We start from the raw sequence: 27,862 nt of genomic DNA on the forward strand, positions 1-27,862 counted from the left end.
AATTTCTTTGGTTTTTCCTTGGTAATTTAGCAGAATTTATAAGTCACACAGCACCTTAAACAAAGCAGTTATCAATAGGGCCATAGGCAATTTTAGCTGCGCTTGAGCGAGACAAGTGTGCCTGTTTTTTCTACAGAGTACAGTTGACCAAAAGCGTGCCAGCCATCATGAGAGCAATGGCTTTGCCGGTCGCATTCACCTCTTGCCAGATCTCTTACAGCAAAGCCATTCCTCCTCCACTTCCTCCACCTCCTCCTCCCCATCCTCCAGCCAGCCGACACCCACCATGTCCCCACAGACACCCCAGGACAAGCTCACTGCTAATGAGGTATGTCTCGCACCACAGCTGGCTGCTTTCCTGGGGTTAGACCAGCACTGCCTAGGAGTTAGTTTGCAAAGGAGACCTTTCCAACACCCTCACCCCTTCCCTTCCCACCCTGCTTTCTCTGTCACCTGCCCTTCTCCCCAGTCCCAAGTAACATGTTTCAGATCTGCATATAAACCCCTTAACCCTAGATCAGCTCCCCAAAACTTGCCAGTTCACTGTTTACTGTTCTCTAGATAAGTATAGTTGCATGGCTTTCTTTATCTAGTTTTTTTTTTTTTTTTTTTAAGTCTAAATAAAATGCTGTATCCTCAGATCCATATTATGTATTTGGCATGAAATTCTTATAGTCATTTGTGGAATCTGCCTTTTTCATTCTTTTTATCCAATAAATAAAATATAGGAAGATTCGGTTCAGCAGGTTTGGCCTTACCTGAACAACCTTGTTATCCTGTACAGGAATCTCTTTCAAACAGAGCTGGTGTTTTTTTTTTTTTTTTTTTTCCCCTTGTTTTGGGGGTGGCTGTTGGTTGATTACTCTTACTTGTTTTCACCAACCCTGTTAAGGATTTCATTCTTTGAAATTTATAATCACTCAGTGGTTTAGAAGCCAAATTATTTTTGGGAAACCTAGAAAAAATTAGGATGTTAAGCAAGAAGGGCAAAGGTTTGAGCTTGTTTTTAATTTAAAATTTTGTGTGGGAAATCTGTGTGCTCCTTTGAAGGCTTGGTTGTGGTGCTCGGTCTGGGTGTTAGCTCAGTCTGGGTGATTCTTTGCTCTTTGAACAGAGTTATACTCCAGGTGTAGTGACGTAGCCCACTCGAGCACCTGTTCTGAATTAAACAAGTGATTTGATTCCACAGAAGATTTGGTTTCAGTGCCTTTATCTACCAGTTGAGGGAGGTTAGAAAGAATCAGAAAAATCCTCTCCTCCTGAGGAGCAGGGGCAAGTCAACCGCTTCCTAGACAGGCTTGGCATCGACTGGATTGGCCACTGACTCATGGGACAGGGAGGGAAGCTGCCAGGGGACAGATGTTCAGGTGGGAAGCTTCGGGGAGGGCATGGGCTCTAGGACATGGCGACTCTCGGTGTCCGTGGAGGGGTCCAATGGTACAGGACAAAAGCACTTGATCAGACATGTTCCTTTTTTCTCCTGAGATCTATTTCCCACCTACACTCACATTCCTCCTTATATTTATATTTTAAACTTTGCTCCATTTCGCTCTAATGTGCAGTATTTTACTATAACCCTTAACTCACTAAACCGGCAAATTTATTTTTCTGTTTGTTTTGTTTTTAATTGTCATTACATTTCCACTTAACAATTTGTTTCACTTTCTTTGTGTTTTTTTGTCTTAAGTTACATTATTAACCAAAACACTAGTGCTCCTAAAAGATCAAAAGGATGTGCCTTCTTTTGTCATTTGCACTTCACTAATGAGTCCCCATTTGGTATGGGTTTAATGGTGATGCACCTAAAACAACAGTAGCCAAAGCTTCTGTAGCTTTCTGGCAAGAGGCTCAATTTAAAATAACTAGAATTATTAATAATTGCCAATATTCAAGCGTAGATTATTTGGACTCTTTTGGGTAGGAGAATAAATTCAGAAATTGGTGAATTGAGATAGACATTTCAGACCTCCTTTAGGAGTTTCATTTTAAGTATTTACTTAATTTGTTTTAAAGCTAGGCACACGAAGTATAGATTTCATTGGTAGCTTGCAGCACCGCTTTGTAAATGAGCAATGTCTCTGGTAACGGCTCCTGCAGTGGTTCCAGGTAAAGCAGCCTGCCCTGAGGGTTGCTATGCCATGTGGAAGCTCCCTGCAGAGTATTTTTTGGGGTAATGATGCAAGAGAAATAGAGCAAAGTATTGGGAAATAGTTAGTGCAACACAGAAGTGAATTGAAATGTATGTTTTCAATGTTCATTTTTAAAATGCCAGTTGTATTAATAACATTGAAATTTACATTGCAGACTCAGTCCGCTAGTAGCACACTCCAGAAACACAAATCTTCCTCCTCCTTTACACCTTTTATAGACCCCAGATTACTACAGATTTCTCCATCTAGTGGAACAACAGTGACTTCTGTGGGTAAGTACAGTAGCAACAAGAAAGCAGCTGACAAATGGGACTTTATCTTTGAGTTGCTCTTTTGGGTGGCTTAGGTGTAGCTGGTTGTTCACAGGGCACAGATCTCAGGTACAGAAACTTCCCATCCCAGTTGGATTGCCTTATTTGCAATGTTCTGCAGAGTCCATTTCCTTTTTCCATATATATTGCTTACAGATTTCTTCTCTTTGACAAAGTGTTGGTTATACCACATGAATATTTACTTGAAGTGTATTGGGGGAGGGAGGCAGGCATGGTGTGTGTGTGTACAGAAAATAATTTCAAATGTATTGTGTTTCAGTGGGATTTTCCTGTGATGGGATGAGACCGGAAGCCATAAGGCAAGATCCTACCCGGAAAGGCTCAGTGGTCAATGTGAATCCTACCAACACTAGGCCACAGAGTGATACCCCAGAGATTCGTAAATACAAGAAGAGGTTTAACTCTGAAATTCTGTGTGCTGCCTTATGGGGTAGGTGTCTAGCCACTACTCTAACACTTTCATTTTTATTCTGAGCAGTGGCTGGTCTTTTAGAGAAGTACTGCTTTTGAATAGTTTGTGGATAGACAGGATGGAAGACTTCTGTGATGCCCATCTCCTGTGATATGCAGAGTGGTATATTAGCAGACTAGTGTGGCACATGTATATGCTTGACTCATTTTAACTGTCAAATATTGGAATGATTAATCTCCATTTTATTTTTATTGAACAAATTTTTAGTAGTAGTTTTGTTACATGGATATATTGTATAGCGGTGAAGTCTGGGTTTTTAGTGTAACCATCAACCCAAATAGTGCACATTGTACTCAGTAGTGTACATTGTACCCCTGAACCCTGAGGTTGACTGTTTTCATTATAAAATTCAATCATATCTAGCAGTGGAAATGTTGGAGAAGTATATTTATAAAAACTTATTGCAACATGCAACCCAGTATTTTTCATTTTTCATGCTCGTAATTTCCAAGGACTTTACAGTGACTATATTCTTTTGACTGTTAGCATTCAGTACTTTATAAAATTATACAACTGTACAATTATACAATTTGGAAATATATCATGGAGAAGTAGAAGATAGAGTGTAAGTGCCACAATACCTTCAGCTTTTGTGTTTTGAAAAGTCTTCAGCTTATCTTGTTACTCCCTCATTCCTTCTCACTGTAAAATCTTGAGATTGATGTTTATATGTTTATTTTTAGAAATGCAAATCATATTTCTTCACAAGGCTCATATTTTGTGTGGTTATTACCAGATTCTTGACATAGGAGTTTAAAAAAATCTACTTGATACTGAAGATTGACCAGGAAAATAACAAAATATTGTATAAAATAGAACCTTTGAAATGGTTTCTGTCTGGCAGCAGTTCTATCAATAAGTATGTGTCTTTTCTGCCAATAATTTCTGAGCTGTTTTAGATCAATTTGCCTAGATATATGCAGGGAAAACACTAAGCATAATATTCAAATAAGTTCCACCTTGACAAGGATATAGTAAGGGCAGAATGGCCAACCTCAAAAATAAAATTATATGAAAATGAATCACATATTACATATTTAAATATTTTTCTTTAAGTTGTACAGCATTTTTTTTTTTTTTTTTTTTAATCTCTAAGCATTAAATCAGTATCCGCACAAGCATTGCTTGGGTAGATACTCTCGTCCAAATGTTGGGATAATCCCAACTCGGTCAACTCGGTAAGGACCAGGCACGAACTGAGAGACAGCTCGAGGAGGGTTGTTCTCTCAGTGCCGTTACAATTATTTATTTCAGATTATCTGGAAATAGGGTGTGGGCATACGTGTATGTGCCATGATATTCTTCCCCCTCGCTCCCTCTACACAAATACTTTATTCCTTGTCTTGATGAATTTATGACGGAGGAAATCAGCACGCACATATATGTATCCAATTCCCTAGGAATGTAAGGTCGTCTGTGCTACATGTTACAAAGGTGATTCTGACAGTGAAGGTTCTAGATCAAGGAACAAGAGCATTTGGGGAAATACATGAATGATCAATAGGGAGAAGTGCTTTGGCCAAGCGATAATCAGTCTTAGATGCCAGCCCAAGGCCTTTGGGACAATTTCTACATGGAATGTGCAGTTTTTGAAGGTAGTCATAACTTGAGTATTTTAGCAAGATTAGGATTGATGGGATGTACATCATGAGAAAGTAGAGAGAAGCTCCTTTAACAACCTTAATTAAGGTCTCTATCCATCACTCATAAGGCTGCCAAAGCCTGAACAATTGTGAGAGCAGAGGAAAGGGAAAGTAGGCACAGAGAAGAGGTTTTCTCTGGCTCTAGTGGCCAGTTTTAGCTAGTTTTGCAGAGCAGCTTGGGAGCTGTTGATAGAAATGGCAAAAGTTAAGCTAGTTTCAGTAGAGATCTGCAGTGGGCGGAAAGCAGGAGGCAAAGTAGCAGCATGGAATTAGGAGTCACTGGTTTTGAGGCACGCTCACACAGGTGTGTGTGTCACCACATGGACAGCAGTGGAAATGTCTCCACTGAAGAAGCAGAGGGCAGGTGTGGAAACAAGGAAGGAGATGTCACATCACAGCAGAAGAGTGTGGAGAGTATGACAGTGCAAGGTTAGAGAAATAGGGTGAGTCACATGGGGAGGTCACAATATTTTGATAGTCCTAAGAAATGGAGGGACAAGAGAACTGAGTGCAGTTGTTTTTTGATGATGGTGGAAAGTAATCTTTAAGAAAAGCTTAAACGTGAGTGATGGAAACCAAATCATAAGCTGTTAAGGATTTGAAGGCTGTATGTGGCCCATTCCAGAGATTTGCCAATGAAAGATAAGGAAGCACAAAGAGATCATGGTATCAGGTGAAGGTTTGTTCAAATGTGTGATGTGGCTAATTAGACATAGAATCTGTAAAGACAGGAAATAATCAGCATATAACATTCTCAAGGAACTGAGGAAGAATTAGAAACTAATGGATTATTAAGGAAATTGATGGCATAAGGGTTTCTTTTTCTTTCCCTTATCCTTTCTTATGTTTAAATATGTCAGCATCATTGCTACATGGTGATGTGTTACAGGATTGGTTACTTTAACTATTTGACCTCTGACTATTTTAAGGATTTCTTCTTCTGGGTGAATTAAGGAAGCTGCACTTTTTTCCAAATAGATGATGTTATCCTTTCTATGCAACCTGGGGATTTGCCAAGCATAGCATAAAATTGAGGTCTTTCTGTGTCCCTCAAACAGGAGTGAATTTGCTAGTGGGTACAGAGAGTGGCCTGATGCTGCTGGACAGAAGTGGCCAAGGGAAGGTCTATCCTCTGATCAACCGAAGACGATTTCAACAAATGGACGTACTTGAGGGCTTGAATGTCTTGGTGACAATATCTGGTGAGTGTTTGTTTTGTAAAGCAGAATATGTGACACCATCTTAACACTATTGTTAACAGTCTTGTAGCTTTACAAGGTTGTTTTACAATATGGTAGCTTTACACACTAAACAATTTTAACAGTATTGTAGCTTTACACACTAAACTTCAGTTAGCTCATTCTCTGATGTACTGGTTAAATAAGATACAGCCGCATCGAGGCTTGACAATAATGTGAGCTGAAGATGTATTCAAATGCAACACACACACGCACATTTGATCTGTGGCTCCTCCAGAAGCAGTCGTGAGAAGCATACGAATGTGTGCTTTCTCACTGGCATCTCTCACTGCTCTCTCTGCCCAGTTGCTTGTTAGATTTCATTCGCCTTATCCAATATGTAGGTCTCTGGCCATTCCTTTCCACCAGACTTTTTTTTTTGTTGTTTTTGTTTTTTGAGACAGAGTCTCGCTCTGTTGCCTGGCTGGAGTGCAGTGGCATGATCTCGGCTCACTGCAACCTCTACCTCCTTGGGTTCAAGCATTTCTCCTGCCTCAGCCTCCTGAGTAGCTGGGACTACAGGCGAGCGCCACCACGCCCGGCTAATTTTTGTACATGCAAAAGGAAGTATTCTTTGCCTTTATTGTAAAAGTATAGTATTATGGTTTTTATTATGTGAATTAAGACAATTATGTCTCTTTTTTATTTTTATTTATTTATTTTGAGACAGAGTCTCGCTCTGTCGCCCAGGCTGGAGTGCAGTGGCGCGATCTCCTCTCACAGCAAGCTCCGCCTCCCGGGTTCACGCCATTCTCCTGCCTCAGCCTCCCAAGTAGCTGGGACTACAGGCGCCGCCACCATGCCCGGCTAATTTTTTGTATTTTTAGTAGACACTGGGTTTCACCATGTTAGCCAGGATGGTCTCGATCTCCTGACCTCGTGATCTGCCCACCTTGGCCTCCCGAAGTGCTGGGATTACAGGCGCGAGCCATCGCGCCAGGCCAATTACGTCTCTTTTTAAGAAGAACATTTTTCTTAGTGTAAATTATATAATATAAACTACTACAGGAAAACAACTAGGAGAAATAAAAAGTAAAATCATCCAGAGATCATATCTTTTAACTTTTGTAAGTTTTTAACTTCCAGTGTTTTAAGCATACATCACACTCACTATACACTTAAGGGAAAAAATCTGCATAAAAATGGTTATACAATATTTCAAACATACAGGGGATTATAGGAATAATGGCACCCACGTACTAACTGTAACTCGCTGGTCTGAACAGTTGTCACAGTACACTGTTGTACATACGGTCAGCATCCCTGTTCCTCCCCCATCTACCTGTCCATGGCAACCTCTGTCCTAAAGTTCGGGTGTATCCCATCCAGGCCTGATTGTCCAAAACATGTAGTCTGCTTTCTCCATGCCATTGAACATCCTTCCATGGTCTCCATTGTATATGACCACAGGCTGTTTCCTTGCATAGATGTATTAAAATGTATTTACTTATCTTCTCTTGTTGCCCTTTAGGTATATTCCCTTTTTTTTTCTCTCATGTGAACATTTTTCACAGATATACTGGTAGCTGACTTAACCTTTAAGCACATACCATGTTGCATAGATCATAATTTCCTAATAATTAGTGTTATTGCTTGGTCAAGTGGTATGCAAAATTATAAGACTTTAAATGGGTCTTGTATACCACCACTTACAGTCACTTATGATATTATAATCACTTGTGAAACCACCAATGATTTTGATTTAATTATCTGCTTGTTAGTACAAGCTTGTTATGTAACATATTTGCTTGTAGTTATTTTATTTCTCATATATGCTTTTGGTTGTTAAGTAAAGGAGTTTCTTGAAGTGCAAAACTTTCACTGTTTATACTTAAATGAGGAAACAGCCATTTAAAACTAGAGTGCTGATGGCTGGTAGTTATTTAAGTTGGAGAAAACAAATCTGCATTTAGTGATCCAGTGAAACTAGACAGTTCATGGTGATCAGTAATCAGCTGAGACCAGGTGCGGTGGCCTATGCCTGTAATCCAAGCAATTTGAGAGGCCAGAGCAGGAGGATTGCTTTTGCCTGGGATGTTGAGGCTGCAGTAAGCTGTGATAGCACCACTGCACTCCAGCCTGGGTGACAGAGTGAGATCCTGTCTCAAAACAAAAAAATTAACCATTATAATCAGCTGATACCAGTAATCATTTTTTGTTCTACTTTTCTGTTGTTTTTCCTTCCTTATTAGCTTTTAATGGTTTTCACAATCATAAATGTAGTACATGTCAATTGTAGGAAGCTTCAAAAATAGAAAAAACTTAGGAAGACTAAAACAAAATGTCACCCCAATCTCAGAGGTAACTCTTATTAACATTTTGTATTTGCCTCTCCTCTTTTCTGTAAATATATCTCACAAGATGGAAACAAAACATTATATGTAAAAACTATGTGGTCTTTTTCTTCTCTTAACGTGTATTGAATATTTTCCTGCAAACAATTCCCCAAAAGTTAAAAGGATTATACTGAAGTATGACATACACAGAAAGTACAGATAAGCATACAGCTCAATGAGCTGTCACACGCAGAATCCATCCAGATAGCCCCCCCCGCTGAAGACATGGAACATTGCCAGCACCCCAAAACTGCCCTGTGAAGCCACCCAGGGACTGCCCCTAGAGGCAAGCACTGTCCAGACTTCAAACACGTTAGGTCGATTTTGCCTTCATTGAACTAATTTTATCTAATGATAAAACAGTATGTGTTCTAGTGACGGCTATTTCTTTCTTTCTTTTTTTTTTTTTTGGAGACTTTTTCTAAACGTTTTTTCAGTATTTTGCAGTTTAGCCATTCTGAAGGGGTGTAGGAATTAATAGGCGTATCTCACTTTAATTTGCAGTTTCCTAATGACATATGGTACATCTCCTATGTATATCTTCTGGTGAAGTATTTCTTCTATCTTTAATCCATTTTGTAATTGGATTGTTGCTCTCTTATTGTTGAGTTTTATTTTGGATTTAAGTCTCTTGTCAGGTATGTGTTTTGCAGATACTTTCTGCCCGTTTGTGGCTTGCTTGTTGATGCTGTGGAATGATGTCTTTTACAGAAGTGAAGTTTTTAATTTTAGTGAAGTCCAACTTACTAGCTTTTTCTTTCATGAATTGTGCTTCTGGTATTGTGTCTAAAAAGTCATTGCCAAATCCAGAGTCCCTTGGATTTTCTTCTGTTACCTTCTAGAATCTGCTTTATAGCTTTGTGTTTCACATTTAGGTTCACGATCCATTTTGAAGTGATTTTTGTGAAAGTTTCAAAGTTTGTGTAGTGGTGTTTTCATCTGCATGTGGGTATCTAGTTGTTGCAGCAGCATTCGTTAAAAACACCAGCCTTTCTCCATTGAATTGCTTGTGCTCCTTTGTCAAAGATTACTACTATATTTGTATAGTTCTGTTTCTTGTTTTTTTTTTCTGAGACGGAGTCTTGATCTGTCATCCAGGCTGGAGTGCATTGGCGAGATCTCGGCTCACCACAACCTCCGCCTCCCAGGTTCAAGCAATTCTCCTGCCTCAGCCTCCCGAGTAGCTGGGATTACAGGCACGTGCCACCATGCCTGGCTAATTTTTGTATCTTTAGTAGAGATGGGGTTTCACCATGTTGATCAGGCTGGTCTCGAACTCCTGACCTTGTGATCCGCCCACCTCTGCCCCACAAAGTACTGGGATTACAGGCGTGAGCCACCACGCCCGGTGTATAGTTCTGTTTCTGGGCTCTATTTTTTTTTTTTTCCCCCTATTTATGCATTTGTCTCTTTTGGTGCTAATAACCACACTGTGTTGATTACTGTAGATATATAGTAAATCTTGAAGTCAGGTACTGCCAGTCTTTCAACTTTGTTCTTTTTTAATATTGTGTTGACTGTGTTGGGTCTTTTGCCTCTAGAGTCAGCTTATTGATGTATACATAATAACTTGGGATTTTGATTAGAATTGCATTGACTCTATGGATCAAGTTGGGAAGAACTGATGTCTTGACAATATTGAATCTTCTATCCATGAAGATGGAAATCTCTCTCCATTTATTTAGTTCTTTGATTTCATCAGAATTTGCAGTTTTCCTTAAATAAAACTAGCAAAGGACTAATTTTATTAGATTTATTGTACCCGTTTTGTTTTTTTAAGTACTAGTATAAATGGTGTTGTAGTCTTAATTTTAAATTCTAATGATTTGTTGCTGGTAAACAGGAAATACAGGAAAGTGACCGACCTTTTTATTTTATTAGGCTTGTATCCTGCAACCTTGCTATAATTCTTGCTATAATCGCTTGTTAGATCCAGCAGGGTTTTTGGTTGGTTTTGGATTTTTTTTTTATTGGTTCTTCAGGATTTTCTATGTAGACAATCATGTCTTCTGTGAAGAAAGACAGTTTTATTTCTTCCTTCCCCGTCCTTGTACCTTTTATTTCCCTTTTCTTTCTAATTGCATTAGCTAGGACACCCAATATAACATTTACTAGGAGTTATGAGAAGGGAAATCTTTCCCTTGTTGTCTGTCTTACAAGGAAAGCATCTAGTTTCTTGCCGTTATGTATGACATTAGCAGTAAGGTTTTATGGTTGATGTTTCTTATCAAATTGAGGCAGTTCCCCCTCTTTTCCTATTTTCCTGAAAGTTTTTATTATGAGTAGGTGTTGGGTTTTGTCAAATGTTTTTCTGCATCTGTTGATATGATCATGTGATTTTTCTTCTTAGCTTGTTGATGTGAGTGTGTGGCTGGCTTTGCCCACCATCGTTTTTGTTGTTGTTGCTTGTAGCTGTAGTTTCTCTTTGTTCCTTTAGATGACTACACCACAATGTATTTACTCATTTTACTATCCATTCAGAGATTAATGTTTCCTGTTTGGTGCTATTAGGAACCATGCTGCTATGAACATTCCTGTTGGTGTACTTGGGGGCATACACATACACTTACATTAGGAGAGAGATTACCAGATCATATGTAAGATATGCACATGTCCTATTTTAATAGATAATGCCAAACTTACAAAAGCAGTTCTAACAGTTTACACACTAGTTTCTGAAGTTTCTAGTTGTTCCACACCTTGCCTACCTTTGATATTGTCAGTCTTTTAAATTTTAGACATTCCAATAGGTGTATGAAATCATCTCATTATTGTTTTAACACACGTTATTACTGTTGAGAACGAGCATCTTTTTGTGTGTCTCTGAGATCACTTCTTTTGTGAAGTTCCGGTTACAGTGGCACGTCCAGTTTTTCTATTGGGTTATCTCCTGTTCTATTTGATTTGTAGGAGTTCTTTACATATTCTGGATATGACTCCCTTGTCAGCTGTTTCTGTGGTACACATCTCCAACTTGCGACTTGCCTTTCCCTAGGTTTCAGTGCTGGCATTAAGTGATTGATTTAACCCTTGTGCTCATCTGTCAAATGGGAGATAGTAGCTACTCCAGAGGGTTTTGAGAATCAGATGGCATAGTACATGTGAAAGCATCTTATAAGCTTTTTTGGTCGTATTATGCAGATATTTGTATTACTTTGTAGCTTATTGATACTACCCATCTACATAAGTGTGAATTTATTGTTTTTTAAAAACTTTCCCTCTAGCCCAGGCCTGTACCCAGTGATAATTCTGTAGGGATTTCAAAAGTCCATCTGAGCAACTTGAATTGAGTTTCTAGTAAAACTTGGATACAAAGGGGTTTTCTTGGTGGAAATGATATTTACTCTTTGTAGAAGTTTCTTTGGGTTACTATTGTTATTAATGATGAGACCTACTTCTGAATATGCATGTAAAATATTTATATTTGTTTTGCTAGGCAAAAAGGATAAGTTACGTGTCTACTATTTGTCCTGGTTAAGAAATAAAATACTTCACAATGATCCAGAAGTTGAGAAGAAGCAGGGATGGACAACCGTAGGGGATTTGGAAGGATGTGTACATTATAAAGTTGGTAAGTTCTAGAAGCGTCATATTTTGTTTTTCCAGAGTTTAATTAGAGTTCAGTTTGAATTTTAAACTTTAAATTTTCACGGGTTTTTTTGAAGTTTGTAGTAATAGACTTGTTTCTGAAACACGTGGATCATTTCTGGTGTTCTGTTTCCAAGGCACATTCTAATCTTGAAGTCTCATCTAGACATTGTCTTATTCCCTCTGTGCACCTATATGCATAACAGAGTCGATCCCTGCAACTCACTCCACCCTCACTCTCCCCTACGCTGTTCGTCTTGTGAGAGTCTTTCCACTCCTCCTCTTTGACAGTCCACATTCCTGTCCTCTGTAAGATGTGGTTCACAGTAACCTCTTTAAGGAAATCTTGCCAGTGGAAGCCAGCTGACTTGAGCCCTTTTTTACATGCCAGGCTTATTCTCCACTTAGAGGTCTGAAGGTCCTTGGCAGGCACTGGTAAGAGTGTTTGAGAGTTTGACTCTAGGGCTTATGGCCTGCTGTTTTGACTTAAGTGCCTGTGCACAGCTACTGTGCTCCTCACTAGTAAGTGAGCCCAGCTGGCCAGTCAGTGTTTTATGGCAATTGTATTGTTTTTTTCCCCTTGGCATGAAGCAGTGATTCTCACGAAGTAAAATCTCACAGGAACAAAACCAAAAGTTTTTTGTTTTTTATTTTTTTTGAGATGGAGTTTTGCTCTTGTTGCCCAGTCTGGAGTGCAATGGTGCAATCTCAGCTCACTGCAACCTCCACCTCCCGGGTTCAAGCAATTCTCCTGCCTCAGCCTCCTGAGTAGTTGGGATTACAGGCACCTGCCACCATGCCCAGCTAATCAAAACAATTTTTTTTTTTTTTTTTTACATATGAAAAAACCAAAATACTGGGACCAATGTTAGACGTACGGGAGAAAAAAAATGGACCTTAGCTAAATTAAAGTTTTATGGGAAAGATGTGATATTCTTAACAGAATTTAAACAGGAAGTTTTTCTATATACCTAAAACTGATTAATGTTACGGACCTATTGAATGTTGCTGCTTGCGTGTTTTCTTTTTTCTGTGTTTATGAAAATCTGTGCATCGTCAGTTCCTCTGTTCGCAGGGATGTTGTCATGCTTGGCGCTGCCTTGTTCGTGTAGTCTGTCTGCACCCCTCAGCTCATTGGTTAATGGCGACTGTGGGAGCTGCCTCAGTATCTCAAATGATTCTGATGCTACGGGAAGGCAGAACTATCTGCTTAGGATAGATTTTAGGATTCGAATTTTCTGTGTTTATGGGAAGTATTTTTATTTGTTGAGGTATAACTAAAATCATCTAAGGCTAAATGTAATGAAACAGCTCATAACAGATGAGCTGTACATGAATAGATTATCCTACAGGGGGAGCAGGAGGCAGACGTGTTAAAAGTCTGTTGGGCTTCTCCCCAGAACAAAACAGTAGTCTTTTTGCCTGTCGCTCGTACAGAATGAATCATAAGTATTTTCAGGAAATAAGTGTGGATAATATCATTCATTCGTTGTCATTATGGTTGCCACCAGGAACAGGGAGCTATTTAAATGTATATTAAATTAATAAAATTTAAGTAAACCTTAAAATTTAGCTCCTCAATATCATTAGTACATTCTGAGTGTCCAATAGCCCCATGTGTGTAGTGGTTATCATATTAGCAGTACAGATACAGAGAATTTCTGTCATCACAGATGTCTATGAAACAGTACTGGTTTTGTCAAACTCTTAGAAACCTTTGTGTCTTGATGTTTGTTTATTGATTTATGTAAACAGTGGTAATATGTAGAGTTTAACAAGGGGAGTTATCAGTTAACAAGTTCTCTTTCATGCGCAAAGAAAGAATCAAGTAGTGGTGTGATGTCAGCTTGTAAAGAAATCATGGATCTGCACATTAGTAAGTCACATGTACTCAGGGACCCCTGGGAGTACCTGTTTTGTCAGAGTTGCCTGGCAGTAAGGGCACCAAAAAAGCTATGGGAAGGAGGCAGTTTTACTACTTCTGTAGATCAGGAAATGGTCTTAGTGATACTTGGACTTGTGTACAGATACTTCTGTTGGTAGAATCCAAGACTCCTGAATATTTTAGTATAAGCCTTTTTTCTTCCTCAGTCTGTGTGAGCCCCATGCAGGACTACGGAAAGTTGTAATGAGTACCTCAGTCTCTCTGTATGTTTCAGAAGTCTCTTGGCTGATTAATCATGTTGTTATTCATTTGGAGTGATACTGAGCCCTTGAAGGCTTTAGGGTGGTATACCTGGCATTGTCCTTGATTATAAAATATCTTAGAATCTTTTATAAGAAGATGGGGATCATTAGTGAAAGTACTCATTGATGGTCAAACTACATTAAAGAGTTGGAAAAGGAAACTATGAGGTGTGATCTGTCTCTGAATTTTTCCCCTGCTTGTTTGGATGAATAAATAGAAGGCATTTTATAAAGTTTGCAGAAGACAACTAAAACAGTTTAGAGGGCTATGTTGATACTGACTGTGCTTCTCTTGCTTTTTTATTTACTGTTTTTCAGTAAAATATGAAAGAATCAAATTTCTGGTGATTGCTTTGAAAAGTTCTGTGGAAGTCTATGCGTGGGCACCAAAGCCATATCACAAATTTATGGCCTTTAAGGTAACAACATCAAGTGAATTTAAAAATAGTATTGGCCATGCAAACTGCAACCAAGAGTCAGGGAATACGTTTAAAAAGTCTGAACTGTTACAATTGCTAATATAAAAGCTATGTGCTAATATAGCATATAACTTTATCATAAGAAACCATTTCTAATGTAATGTAATGTAATGTAATGTAATGTAATGTAATAAGCTTAGTTAATCTGCTTTCTAAGCCCACAGAGTGAGAAGGAGAGAGAGATAAATGTTGGGTAGACACTATAATTGATGTGGCAGTGTGGTAACAGAGGAAGAGAGAACAGCACTTCCACCCTCCAGTTAAAAAGGTGACCTTCACCTGAGTCATGGATGCGTATAAAGATTTAGATGTGTTTTTGATAACAAAACTGTGTCTGACGGGCAGTTTTAAGGTATATCTGTTCATAAAATACTAATTAAAAATTAAATTACAAAAATTCTAATGACAAAGAACATTATTATATAGTAAGTGAAAAACGTTAAAATATTTCATATGATTCCATTTTTGTTTAAATAAAAAACTCAGGTATAACATCTGAACTAATGTATAAATTAAGATGTTTTTGCCATTTTGCATGTATACAGTTTTAGGAAAGTAAATGATTGAGTACTTAGTGTTAAAATTAGGACTGTGTTCATTTGAGAGTTCACAAAAATACTCATGGAATTTACAAATATACCTCACATTGCCTGGTGATTGGCTTTTTAGAATAGTTTTTTTATTTTATTGAAGGGGTAAGTTTAATTTATTTGGAAAATTTATATTTTTGGATTGCCTAGTGCTTGATTTCCCAGTGAAGCAGGATAAATGGAGTTACAATATTTGCTTAAAAAATAAATCCAAGTGTTACTGAATAAAGATAATTGGTTATATAGTTATATTATCTTCTGAGATCTGACCTTGATATTCTTTATATACCAGGTACTGTGCTAGTTGGTTTTATACATATTACCTGATTTAAAGCTGCTGTTTCATTATCCTAGTCTTGTGAACTGTGGGTAGTGATGTCAATGAAAAACGGAGACACCAGCACAATCCAAGCTGTTGTAGCACATACAGCCTTTTCACCATTTTAGTCTAGTCAGAAAATTAGAGATCTTTATAGTTCAGATAGAGGTTAGTATGGTAATAGTGATAACAGTTTTCAGTGTGTGACTCCTACAACTCCTGTCGCTCTCCTGTTGAATAGTTGAGTACTATGCTTAGGAAAGTCCTCGCTATTTTACTGTGCATGCTTTTCTGATCAAGGCAGCCAACAGCACAGTAAGTGACAGAGCAGACATCTTGGTCTGGATAGGGAGATTTGGAACATAACTTCTGGCAGAAGTGTCTTCCAGATGCTAATTAACAGGCAAAAACATAATAAAGACTAATTTTGTAGAGTATTGTTGCTTACGGTTGTTGCCAGTGTGGCTCAGTAATTGAATAACTGAGTATGTTGGGTCTTCTCTAGTTTGATCTGTTAGAAGTAAGTTCTCCTTCATCTTCTCATTTCTCTCTCATGACTTCTTTGCAGTCATTTGGAGAATTGGTACATAAGCCATTACTGGTGGATCTCACTGTTGAGGAAGGCCAGAGGTTGAAAGTGATCTATGGATCCTGTGCTGGATTCCATGCTGTTGATGTGGATTCCGGATCAGTCTATGACATTTATCTACCAACACACGTAAGAAAGAACCCACACTCTATGGTTGGTTGACTGGCTTCATTTTGTTTTGACTTTTTTCTTTACTCTGCTTAGTGAACTAACACAAGCAGGGATTCTTCATTTCCCCTCGGTGTGGGGGTGAGTATTTAAATGATAAGCAATTTTCAGTAGCTCCAAGCTCTTAGACAAGTGGACATCCACCTTCCTGGCTCTGTGGAGCCCTTGTGAAAACCTCTTAGCCCTTGCTTTGACTAACATGGGATGGATTTGGGGCAGTTGCTGACAGACCAGAACATCCCTGGGTTGGGAGTGGTTCTCAGTTGGAGCCCAGCATCCAAATATGTTTCATGGGCCTCAGGAGATTTGAGTCAGTAGAGTATATTACTGGGAAAGAGCAGACTTGGGGATATATATTGCATGAGTATTCTCAAATGTTATCTAATTGCTGTATTTATCACCAGGGATATGGTACCAGTGTATTCACCAAGAGTCTTACTGAGCACTTTCACAGGGCTGGAAATAACCACAGACATTCTTCCCTGTACTTTGTTCCTGTTCTCTAGATCCAGTGTAGCATCAAACCCCATGCAATCATCATCCTCCCCAATACAGATGGAATGGAGCTTTTGGTGTGCTATGAAGATGAGGGGGTTTATGTAAACACATATGGAAGGATCACCAAGGATGTAGTTCTACAGTGGGGAGAGATGCCTACGTCAGTAGGTATGGAGAACTTGGGGAAAGGCAGCATTTGTGAACGTGGAGCCGTGTCTGAGACTGCATGTATTTATCATGCTGATTTTATATGTCCTTCAGACCTTTTGGCTACTATTGAACAGAGTGGTTGGCAGTAGATGGTGGAAAGTTAGATTGTAGGCCGTGGAAATAGTCATAGGTCTATTTTACAACAAAATCCAAGAAATTGTTTTATACTTTAAAAATCCTGTTATCATAATCTCTCATTTAATCCTTAAAACATCCAGAGGAAAATTGGACATGTTTTTGTTGACCACTTCGTAAAGGGAGACAGAGAATTGGTAACGAATTGGTAAAGGGAGACGGAGAGAAAGGGAAATTATTTGCACTTGAGAATGGTAGAGCCGTAACTACAAACAGCCTTGTGCATAGTTTTCTAGTTTGCATTCAGTAATAAAGACTGATACTTAACATTTTCGTGGGTTTCTATTCCAAAACTATTTTGGTTTTATTGTAGTTAAGTCACTGTCTCTGATCACTCATCGTTTCTCTTCCCTGCCTTCTCTCGTGATTGGATTGATAAAAATCTGTGCACTAAACTCTAAACTCAGTGGGTCATTTTTCTAGATAGGCATGAAAGGCCTAAGGAATATGAGATAGATCAACCACTGATGCAAGTCACTCCTTCACAGAATGGACAAGGTGGTTACAAAGGCAGAGTTCCTTGAAAACAAATATTTAAATGCTAGGCATTTAAATTTTAAATTTTAAAAAGATTTAAAAGTATAAAAATACTTGTTTATCACATAAGCAACATCTTTTCAGGGCTGTTTCCTTATCTTTAATGGTTTGTAATTTTTCCCTCCCTAAAAGCATATATTCGATCCAATCAGACAATGGGCTGGGGAGAGAAGGCCATAGAGATCCGATCTGTGGAAACTGGTCACTTGGATGGTGTGTTCATGCACAAAAGGGCTCAAAGACTAAAATTCTTGTGTGAACGCAATGACAAGGTAATGGTTTTCTTATGAATTCTTTTTAGTTACTCTGTCTTTTAGTAATGGCTTCTTTTGCGTGGAGTTTGATTATTAATTTCCTTGGAGTTTTGATAAAAATAATCAAGGAACTTTTTAAATATTGCTTTTTAGTCATGTCTGTGAGGATTGGGGTATGTTTTGCTTTTTGCTCTGAGGGGACAGAGATATTTTTCCTCTGTATAAATTAACATATTTGGGTTTTGCTTTGTATATACATTTTTAACTCTATTAGATGATCTGTCTAGGCTATAACAATTAGTTTAGAGATAGGGAAGATAAAAGCTGCCAGTTGGGTTGACTGAAATTCTTTTGTGAGTGGAAGGAACCACCATGTGATTTGCCTACATCGAAAGGTTCCTCTCACCTGGTGTGTGTCAAGAAGATGCCCCTTGTTAGTCTGTGAGTGGTGAAATTGCTTCCTAGGTTTGCATGTCGGAAATGTTTCACAGTAAAAATCATCTTATGCAGACATAACATAACTTCCTGCACCTAGACCCCATGGCATCACACCCCCTTTGCTTTTCAGAACTGGCCGTATCACTCCAGGGACGATTCCTGTGGCAACTTCCTCCCAGGAAGTCCCTTTCAAATTGGCTTTGGAGTGGAGCAGGTAGATGGCCAGGGGCGTTGACCCATCCCTGTTTGCCAAGGGAGAAGGCATCGAGGGTGGAACTGATTTGTACTAAGCCTACCCTTTCTTTCTTCTGTCCAGTCAGACCTTTGAAACTTGGCTCTGAAGAACGTTTCCACCTTTTGCCTCACACTGACAGACTAGCAGTCAACCGAGTTCTCAGATTTAAACATTTAATCATTTAATGTGAGAAAGAAGAAACTACACATCTGTCCTTGGCAGCTGGTCCTGCTTGCCCCATACATCCCAAACACAAAGTCGCTTCACCCCCACCCACTGTGTTCTGCAACCCTACAACTCAGTTTCAAGTGGAGTTTTGCCTATAGATGATCTCCCAAATCTGTGACCTTGAAAATTTCTATAGCTCAGACCTAATCCAGGGTTGTGTCAGCTTGCTGGCTTATACTTTCCTAAGTATATTTACCGTAGCTGCAACTATAACATTCTTTGAATTTCAGGCACTTAAATATTTTTATCATACATGTCATGTCCTTTAAGATGTATTAACAAAAGGCACAAAAATTCTATTACTTTATGGATTATATGAAGAATTAATACATTTTTGGTTGATTTTTAAAAAGAAATTAGTTGTTAAAGAGTCTTCCCTGTTGCTCATTGTGTTTTTTAAAGATATTTATTTATTAGAAGTGTTAACTGTAGAAGTGGAAAGAAATAACTCTTCAGAAACATCCATTTTTTTCTTTGTGTTCTCACAATATGCCAATGTATAAGGAGTTAGTAGTAACAAGCCTGAGTTGTAATAAAAATTGGCTGCAGATGGTCACTCCTTACAAAGTATAAATTGATAATTGCCCCAGAGGTTTTTGTGGGTTGTTCGTTTGTTTGTTTTGATGATGGAGTCTGGCTCTGTTGCCCGTGCTGGAGTGCAGTGGTGTGATCTCGGCTCACTACAGCCTCTGCCTCAGCCTCCTGAGTAGCTGGGATTACAGGCGCCCACAACCATGCCCAGCTAATTTTTTGTATTTTTAATAGAGACGGGGTTTCACCATCTTGGCCAGGCTGGTCTTAAACTCCTGACCTCATGATGATCCACCTGTCTTGGCCTCCCAAAGTGCTGGGATTATAGGCGTGAGCCACCGTGCCCGACCTTTTTCTTTTTTTTTTTTTTTGAGATAGAGTTTCCCTCTGTTGCCCAGGCTGGAGTGCAGTGGTGTGATCTTGGCTCACTGCAGCCTCCATCTCCTGGGTTCAAGTGATTGAATCTCATGCTTCAGCCTCCTGAGTAGCTGGGATTACAGGTGTGTGCAACCACATGGTGTTTTTAGTAGAGACGGGTTTCGTCATGTTGGCCAGACCGGTCTGGAACTCCTGGCCTCTCAAAGTGCTGGGATTACAGGTGTGAGTCACTGCGCCCGGCCTCAGTTTCTTTTGAAAAGGCTCTTTGGGGGTCTCAGCTTCTCATACAGTGTTGAGGATGATGGTGGCTTAGATTCCCTGGCTGGAAGTGCTGCATGACCATGGTAACCATGCCCTCTCTTTTCTGGCTTTTGCAGGTGTTCTTTGCCTCTGTTCGGTCTGGTGGCAGCAGTCAGGTTTATTTCATGACCTTAGGCAGGACTTCTCTTCTGAGCTGGTAGAAGCAGTGTGATCCAGGGATTACTGGCCTCCAGAGTCTTCAAGATCCTGAGAACTTGGAATTCCTTGTAACTGGAGCTTGGAGCTGCACCGAGGGCAACCAGGACAGCTGTGTGTGCAGACCTCACGTGTTGGGTTCTCTCCCCTCCTTCCTGTTCCTGTTTTACCAGTTTATCCCCTTTTTTTTTTTTTTTTTTTTTTTCTTACTCCAAAATAAATCAAGGCTGCAATGCAGCTGGTGCTGTTCAGATTCTACCATCAGGTGCTATAAGTGTTTGGGATTGAGCATCATACTGGAAAGCAAACACCTTTCCTCCAGCTCCAGAATTCCTTGTCTCTGAATGACTCTGTCTTGTGGGTGTCTGACAGTGGCGACCATGAACACGCCGTTGGTTTTATTGGCAGTGGGCACAAGGAGGTGAGAAGTGGTGGTAAAAGGAGCAGAGTGCTGAAGCAGAGAGCAGATTTAATATAGTAACATTAACAGTGTATTTAATTGACATTTCTTTTTTGTAATGTGACAATATGTGGACAAAGAAGAAGATGCAGGTTTAAGAAGTTAATATTTATAAAATGTGAAAGACACAGTTACTAGGATAACTTTTTTGTGGGTGGGGCTTGGGAGATGGGGTGGGGTGGGTTAAGGGGTCCCATTTTGTTTCTTTGGATTTGGGGTGGGGGGTCCTGGCCAAGAACTCAGTCATTTTTCTGTGTACCAGGTTGCCTAAATCATGTGCAGATGGTTCTAAAAAAAAAAAAAAAAAAAAAAGGAAAAAAAAAGAAAAAGAAAACGTGTGCATTTTGTATAATGGCCAGAACTTTGTTGTGTGACAGTATTAGCACTGCCTCAGTTAAAGGTTTAATTTTTGTTTAAACCTAGAAGTGCAACCACAGTTTTACCACAGTCTGCACTTGCAGAAAAAAGAAAAAAGTTCAAACCACATGTTTATTTTTTTTGCCTACCTCATTGTTCTTAATGCATTGAGAGGTGATTTAGTTTATATGTTTTTGGAAGAAACCATTAATGTTTAATTTAATCTTAATACCAAAACGACCAGATTGAAGTTTGACTTTTATTGTCACAAGTCAGCAGGCACAAGAACTGTCCATGAAGATGGGAAATAGCCTTAAGGCTGATGCAATTTCCTTCCAAGTTTAGAAAGCAGAATGCTTTGTTTTCACCAGATTCAGCATTAAAGGTTGATGGGGCAACTGCAGTCCGTGACACAAGAGATCTCATTGTTCTCGATGTGGGGGGCGGGTGGTAGCAGACAGGTGGTCACATTAGAATAGTCACACAAACTGTTCAGTGTTGCAGGAACCTTTTCTCGTGGGCGGGGGAGTTTCCCTTTTCTAAAAATGCAATGCACTAAAACTATTTTAAGAATGTAGTGAATTCTGCTTATTCATGAAGTCGGCATCTTCTGTGTTTTAGGTGTAATGCCGAAGTCCTGGCTTTTCTCGTTTCCTCACTTGCTCTCTCGTTCTCTGTTTTTTAAACCGATTTTACTTTATGAATATATTCATGACATTTGTAATAAATGTCTTGAGAAAGAATCTGTTTCATGGCTTCATGGTCATCACTCAGCTCCCCTAAGGATGTTACCGTCTCAGAAAAAGACCAGGGCTCCGTGTCCCAGTCCTGCCATCTGACTTTCCTCTTGTCGAGTTCCCAGGGGAAATACTGCATTATGGCTGCTTTAACCTCCGTCATCAAAAGAAACTTGCTGTTTTTTAGGCTTAATCTTCTTCCTTTGTGGTTACTTTTCCTGTATATTGTGAAAATGGGGGATTTTCCCTCTGCCCCCACCCACCTAAACACAGCAGCCATTTGTACCTGTCTGCTTCCCATCCCACTTGGCACCCACTCTGGCCCCTGTCAGTTTCCTCTTCCTGGTTCAGTATTTTTGAAAAAGGCCCTCCTTTCAGCTACAAACATCTGGTAAGACAAGTACATCCACCCATGAATGCAGACACAGCAGCTGGTGCTTTTGTGTATACCCATAAAGACAAGATCAGCTGAGAAGCCTTACTTTTTGGGGAGGGAAAAGAAGATGGAAATGGATGTTTCATTTGTACAAATTTGGAGCAGTGCTGAAGGCCAAAGCTGCCTACTGGTTTGTAATTAACCTAGAGAAGGTTGAAAAGTTAATGCTACCTTTAAAGGGATTTGAGGTAGGCTGGACTCCATCACCACAGGACTTTAGTTAGAATTAAATTCCTGCTTGTGATTTATATCCACGTTTAGGCTTTTCATAAGATGAAACATGCCACAGTGAACACACTTGTGTACATATCAAGAGAAGAAGGAAAGGCACAGGTGACTGTGGCTCCTTCCCTGGCTTTAGAGAACAGTAAAAGGTGGGCAGATGTCCTTGAAGAAATGCTCCATGTCTGATGTTAAGTGGGAGGAGGCAGAGAACAAAGAATGTGGCATGGTGGTCTTACATTATCCAAAGACTTGAAGCTCCACATCTGTAAGTCAAGGGTTACACAAAAAAATGCAAATGGTGTTTCACTGGAATTACCAAGTGCTTAGAACTTGAGGAAAACTGGCTTTCCCATAGGTGGTGAAGGGGGTCTGAGCTCACACCGAGCTGTGCTTGCCCTGCTTGTGTAGCTCCAGGCACCCCGTGGGCACTCTCTTGGCGTTTGTGGTGAACTGAATGGAATCCATTGTTGGACTTAAGTTACTGAAATTGGACCACCCTTTGTCCCTCTAGGCGGGGACTTCCTGGTCTGTGCTTTACTTGCCTTTTTTTCCTTCCCTTCTTAGCCTCACCCCCTTGTAAACCAGATTGAGTTGCTATAGCTTGATGCAGGTACCCAGTGAAGTTTCTGCATAAAAGGTTGGGAGTCGTTGAAATGTTTAGATTCTTTTAGGCAAGGAGTTATTTTCCCCCCTTTTACAGGGTAGTGACTTCTCCACAGAAGTGCCAATATGGCAAAATTACACGAGAAAACAGTATTGTAATGATTCCATTACATACGGAACATTGAACTGTTATAGGAGTGCTCTTCCAAACAAAACAAAAATATCTCTAGGTTTAGTCAAAGCTTTCGTAAGTAATAACCTTTCTGTATTGAAATCAGAGTAACCCTTTCTGTATTGAGTGCAGTGTTTTTACTTTTTTCTCATGCACATGTTAATGTTGGAGAAAATGTTTACAAAAATGGTTTTGTTACACTAATGCGCACCACATATTTATGGTTTATTTTAAGTGATTTTTTTTATGGGTTATTTAGGTTTTCGTCTTAGTTGTAGCACACTTACCCTAATTTTGCCAATTATTAATTTGCTAAATAGTAATACAAATGACAAACTGCATTAAATTGACTAATTATAAAAGCTGCAAAGCAGACTGGTGGCAAGTACACAGCCCTTTTTTTTTGCAGTGCTAACTTGTCTACTGTGTATTATGAAAATTACTGTTGTCCCCCCAACCTTTTTTCCTTAAATAAAGTAAAAATGACATCTATGTTATGTGACACAAGTTTCAAATATGTTCTGAGCCTTCAGAATGTTTCCTTCCTGTGAGGATCCACATTTGATGCACACACCTGCCTCCCCTGAGCTGCCCGCACCAGAGCAAGCTCCTGTATTCTGCTATCTCCGACGACAGGGGCTTGCCCAAGGCCAGGCGTAGATGATGAAAGTAGCCAATGTTTGTCTAAAGATCTCAGAGATGAAGTGGGAGATGAACCTCCATCACCATGTTCCTGAAGCCAATACGGAGTAAAGCTGGTCTTTAAGAAAGAAAGAGTGTTGCATTTTTGCAGTTTTGAATTTGGATCAAAAAGTGAAACAGCATGATGTCTGTAATAGGACAATTAAAGTAGCTCTTTCTCAGTTTGGCGCATAAATACTAACTTGGGTCTAATCATTGGAGCCCCTTCAATGTAAGGTCGTTGTGTCTAAGCGCTGGGGTTCTCCATCAACCCCCCGTAGGCCTGGTAGGCGTGATCCTCGTCAGGCAGATCTGGGGCCATGCTCTCAGTATGGGCACCTCGCCTTAGTCTGCGGGGCTGCCCGTGCTACATCGTCATCAATTTAATAAAGCACTTCATGCTTCATCCTAGAAACATGTTCTCTCTCTAATGTGAGAATAAAATTATAAGTACTTAGGCTGTCAGGTGAGTAAGATTTTTCTTTTCCTACTTGATGTGTTGCAGTTGGTGGATGATTAGCAGTAAAAATCTGGTGTTTTCTTGGGACCATCATGCATTCCTCCTGTTCCAACTTTCTCCTCCGTTGGTTGAGATTTCACTTGAAGGAAGCAACGGGGGATCCAATCAAGACCCTTCAGCCAACACCAGCTCTGTGTCTTGGCATCACATTAAAATATACAGTAAAATTGGTGCATTCTCTGGCATCTACTTAAAAAAAAATGCTTCATTTAAGCAGAAGTAGCTAATGTATTCTGTAAAGTAAAATGGCTAAGAGATCAAAACTTGGGGAAAGTAGTTACTATATTTTCTTATGGGAGAAGATAGGCACTCAAATATTACGTTCCCATACCTAGTCTACCTCTCCCTTAGGTAAATCAGACTGTATCCATGTGTCACATTCTTCCTGAAACAGTCTCATCTTTGCCTCTGCCCTGCCCAGCCTCTTTGCTGTTATCTTGTTCACTGTTTCCTAAAGGATACATAGCCTGCATATTAGCCGAGATTGTTTCTCAAATTTAACCACTTATTACATTCAAACTCTGCTCCTCCTGAACTACCAAACATTATAATGGCTGGCACAGAGCAGGCACTCAGATTCCCTGGCCATTTGCTTAAGTAGCATGAAATAACTCCTATGTTAACCCAAGGGAAAACCAGCCCACCTGTGCAGTGTGGGACGGGCGAGGAAGTGCTCTGGTCTTCCTTCCTTCCAGGTCTTCCTTCCAGGAAGTGCTGGGGAAGTGCAGCCCCAGGAGGGCTGCAGAGCTCCACTGCACTGGGCATGGGCCATCCTGTCCCTTAACAGGTTCCTGGTACTCACCAGTCCCTCCAGCTGGAGCTTGGGTGCTGGAATAACACTGCAAGGATCCTTGCTTGTTTCTAAGAAATTTGGAGTAGATATTCCACCACAAAATGACTTTTAAAAAATCCTCATTTCTATTTTGGCCAAAAGTGTAGAATTCAGGCAGGTTGCTCACCAGAGTTCTGTGGAGGGATACGGACAGAGCTGACCAAGGCCGTTCTGCTCTTATCCTGATATAACTATAGCTTTTAGAAACTAATATTAAGCAGCTGTTCCACAATAAATGGTATTGAGTACTTCCTGATTCTTTGACAGCTTTATCGAGATAAAATTCACATACTGCGTAAGTCACCCATTTAAGTAAACAATCGGGTGGCCTGTAGTCTATTCAGAGGTGTGCGTCCATCACTGACAATTTTCACGTGTTTTTACTACCCCAAGATGGTGCTCCATACCCCTTTGCTGTTATCCTCCAATCGCTGCCTCCCTCCACCCCCTCCTTATCCCCCCACCCCGCCCAAGCTTTAGGTAGTCCCTAATCTACTTTCTCTCGCTATAGATTGGCTGTTCTGGACATTTACAGAAATGGAGCCATTCACCGTGTGGTCTTTTGTGACTGGCTCCTATCACGTAGCTCATCCATGTTGTAGCACGTGTCAGCACTTCCAGAAGCGGCTGCAGAAATGGGTTCCTGCTAGGTGTGTTTACTGTTGAAGCTGCTAGAAACCCAGGGATCCCTTTTCCACAGATGATCTTGATGCCCAAAATGTAGGCTTCTCATAGGTCAGATGCAGCAAGTCAACTTTTGGAATGGGGCACCGTTCTGGAAGCACAGTCGCCAACACAGGCCCCGCCTGCTGTGGAGAGCAGACCTCCAACCCAGAAAGGTTGGGACCTATGGGCTTGCTTTGTGTCCAAATCCTAAATCAGGGTTCTGAGGTTGTCCCCTCTAACTTATGTGGGCTCACCCCTGGGAAGGGACATAAGAACTGGCTTTGCTGAGCTGGGATCCTTTTCTGATCCTTGGCAAACGCATGGAGCTGTCACATTTCACAAGGGCCTTGTCCGGTTGGCACCTTGTGTATCTTACTGGCATAGAGCACATTTCCTCAGTGCTGCCTCCTGGAAGGCCTAACTGTCCCCAGACTGTCATTTGCAGGATACCTCATTGAGTAAGTGTAGACACTAGTAAACTTCTGGGAACTTGGTGGCGTTCTGGTCAATCTAGCAAGTTGAGCAACCACTGTCTGCTGAGGACAGTCTTAAGGTATGGCGCTCCTTTGGGGAAATGCAGAATTAACTAAAGGGGTTACTTGGAACAGTGCTTAGTATATTCTAGATGTTAAAGCAGAGCCTTTAGTAACTGTGTGTGTAAAAGAGACTTACACTTTTAAGCTACAACAGCATGCAGCTGCCAGAATAGCTGGTGTGAGTTTGAACTGCATGGATTTTGAAGTGAGAGATGACGCCCTTTGGTGGTCAGGTCACACTTAGATACAGGGACTACCTGTAGCCTCATCGCAGGAGAGGGACACAGCAGGACAAGGCTTCAAATTAGATCCAATGAAGATGGGTCAAAAGAAAATAATTGGTAGAAGCAAGCATATATTCCTTTAAAAATCAAAATATCATTCAACCCTGATCAATCTATCCTGCTTTGGGTAATTAACAATGACAGCAATGGGATTTTATGTATACTTGCTCTGCACCAGGCCCTGTGTGCTAAGGACTTTTACACTTGTCTTCTCAGCCTGTAGAAGAGGAGACTCAGGCTACCCATTTGTTAATTTAAATTTATTTGTAGAGACACAAATGCAGGACCCAGAAGATAGAGCTAGGAAAAGTGGATTGAATGCCCCCGGGAGCAGAATCAGCCTCCACTATGAAAGGGACGATCAGAACTGCCTAAGGGGATGAAACGGGCAACTTCAATGGCTTGCCCGGTCCAGGCCCCTTGAGGCAGGCTTTGTTGGGGTGTAGAGGACCTGAAGGCCCTTCAGCCCCCTCTAGCATCACCTACCTTGAGGTAAGTTGGGACTAGATATGTGTAAGGGTGGTGTATTAGTCCATTTTCACGCTGCCGATAAAGACGTAGCCAACACTGGATAATTTTATAAAGAAAAAGGTTTAATGGACTCACAGTTCCACGTGGCTGGGGAGCCCTCACAATCATGGCGGAAGACAAGAGACAATGAGAGCTGAGTGAAAAGGAAAACTCCTTATGAAACTATCGAAGCTCATGAGACTTACTACCGTGAGAACAGTATGAGGGAAACCGCCCCCGTGATTCAGTTATCTCTCACCAGGTCCCTCCCTCAACACGTGGGAATTGTGAGAGCTACAACTCAAGATGAAATTTGGGTGAGGACACAGCCAAACCATATCAGGTGGTGAGCAATTCATGAGCCACTTCTGAACTCATCAAATGGCTTCAGTATTCTTTGTAAACGTGAATGGACTCTGGATGCAGCAGAAATGGGGTCTGTCTAGAGGTGGAGGCTTCTTCAGGACACATGGATGTCTCATTGGCCCAGTTAGCGCACTCTCTGGGACCTCTGTGTGGAAGGCTGGCTACACTTGATTCTTTATTCCTGGTACTATTGCTGACTCCCCAGTGAACCCTACAACAACCAGGTTAGGAAATCTACAGGCTTTCCCACCACAGGAAATAGGCGGATCCTGCTAGATCAGAGATCAGGCAGTTCTGTCTGGCCCTGGAGAGCTTTCTACAAGTAGTCAGCCCTTCAGGTGGCAAAAGAGAAATGGCTGCATGTACCCAGACCCAAATCTGTTAGATTTCCAACGTTAAGCACAGAGTGTCCATATATTTTTTTAATCAGAAAACATTTTTAGAATGCCATTATCTAAGGCCAATTAAAGAAATAGTGTGGATTTT

At 40.4% G+C, this 27,862-nt stretch overlaps 1 protein-coding gene across 50 annotated transcripts in view; it reads left to right on the forward strand.

The window, feature by feature from the left end:
* MAP4K4 (mitogen-activated protein kinase kinase kinase kinase 4) overlaps positions 1 to 23,473 on the forward strand; it is a 192,949-nt gene extending 169,476 nt beyond the window's left edge. For 18 of the 50 annotated variants that reach the window (XM_038004234.2, XM_038004247.2, XM_073023254.1 and 15 more), the window contains 10 exons: positions 137 to 328; positions 2,305 to 2,422; positions 2,742 to 2,912; positions 5,656 to 5,799; positions 11,608 to 11,742; positions 14,265 to 14,365; positions 15,903 to 16,076; positions 16,598 to 16,757; positions 17,604 to 17,743; positions 19,913 to 23,473. In XM_038004234.2, coding sequence (XP_037860162.1) covers positions 137 to 328; positions 2,305 to 2,422; positions 2,742 to 2,912; positions 5,656 to 5,799; positions 11,608 to 11,742; positions 14,265 to 14,365; positions 15,903 to 16,076; positions 16,598 to 16,757; positions 17,604 to 17,743; positions 19,913 to 19,996 — 1,419 coding nt within the window. In that variant the 3' untranslated portion in view covers positions 19,997 to 23,473. The remainder of the gene's footprint in view (positions 1 to 136; positions 329 to 2,304; positions 2,423 to 2,741; positions 2,913 to 5,655; positions 5,800 to 11,607; positions 11,743 to 14,264; positions 14,366 to 15,902; positions 16,077 to 16,597; positions 16,758 to 17,603; positions 17,744 to 19,912) is intronic. The other 32 variants (XM_073023257.1, XM_038004249.2, XM_008008226.3 and 29 more) reach the window with 3 other exon arrangements.
* Positions 23,474 to 27,862: the final 4,389 nt, after the last annotated feature.

The sequence above is a fragment of the Chlorocebus sabaeus genome, chromosome 14 (assembly GCF_047675955.1).
Source record: "Chlorocebus sabaeus isolate Y175 chromosome 14, mChlSab1.0.hap1, whole genome shotgun sequence".
NCBI classification, from domain to species: domain Eukaryota; kingdom Metazoa; phylum Chordata; class Mammalia; order Primates; family Cercopithecidae; genus Chlorocebus; species Chlorocebus sabaeus.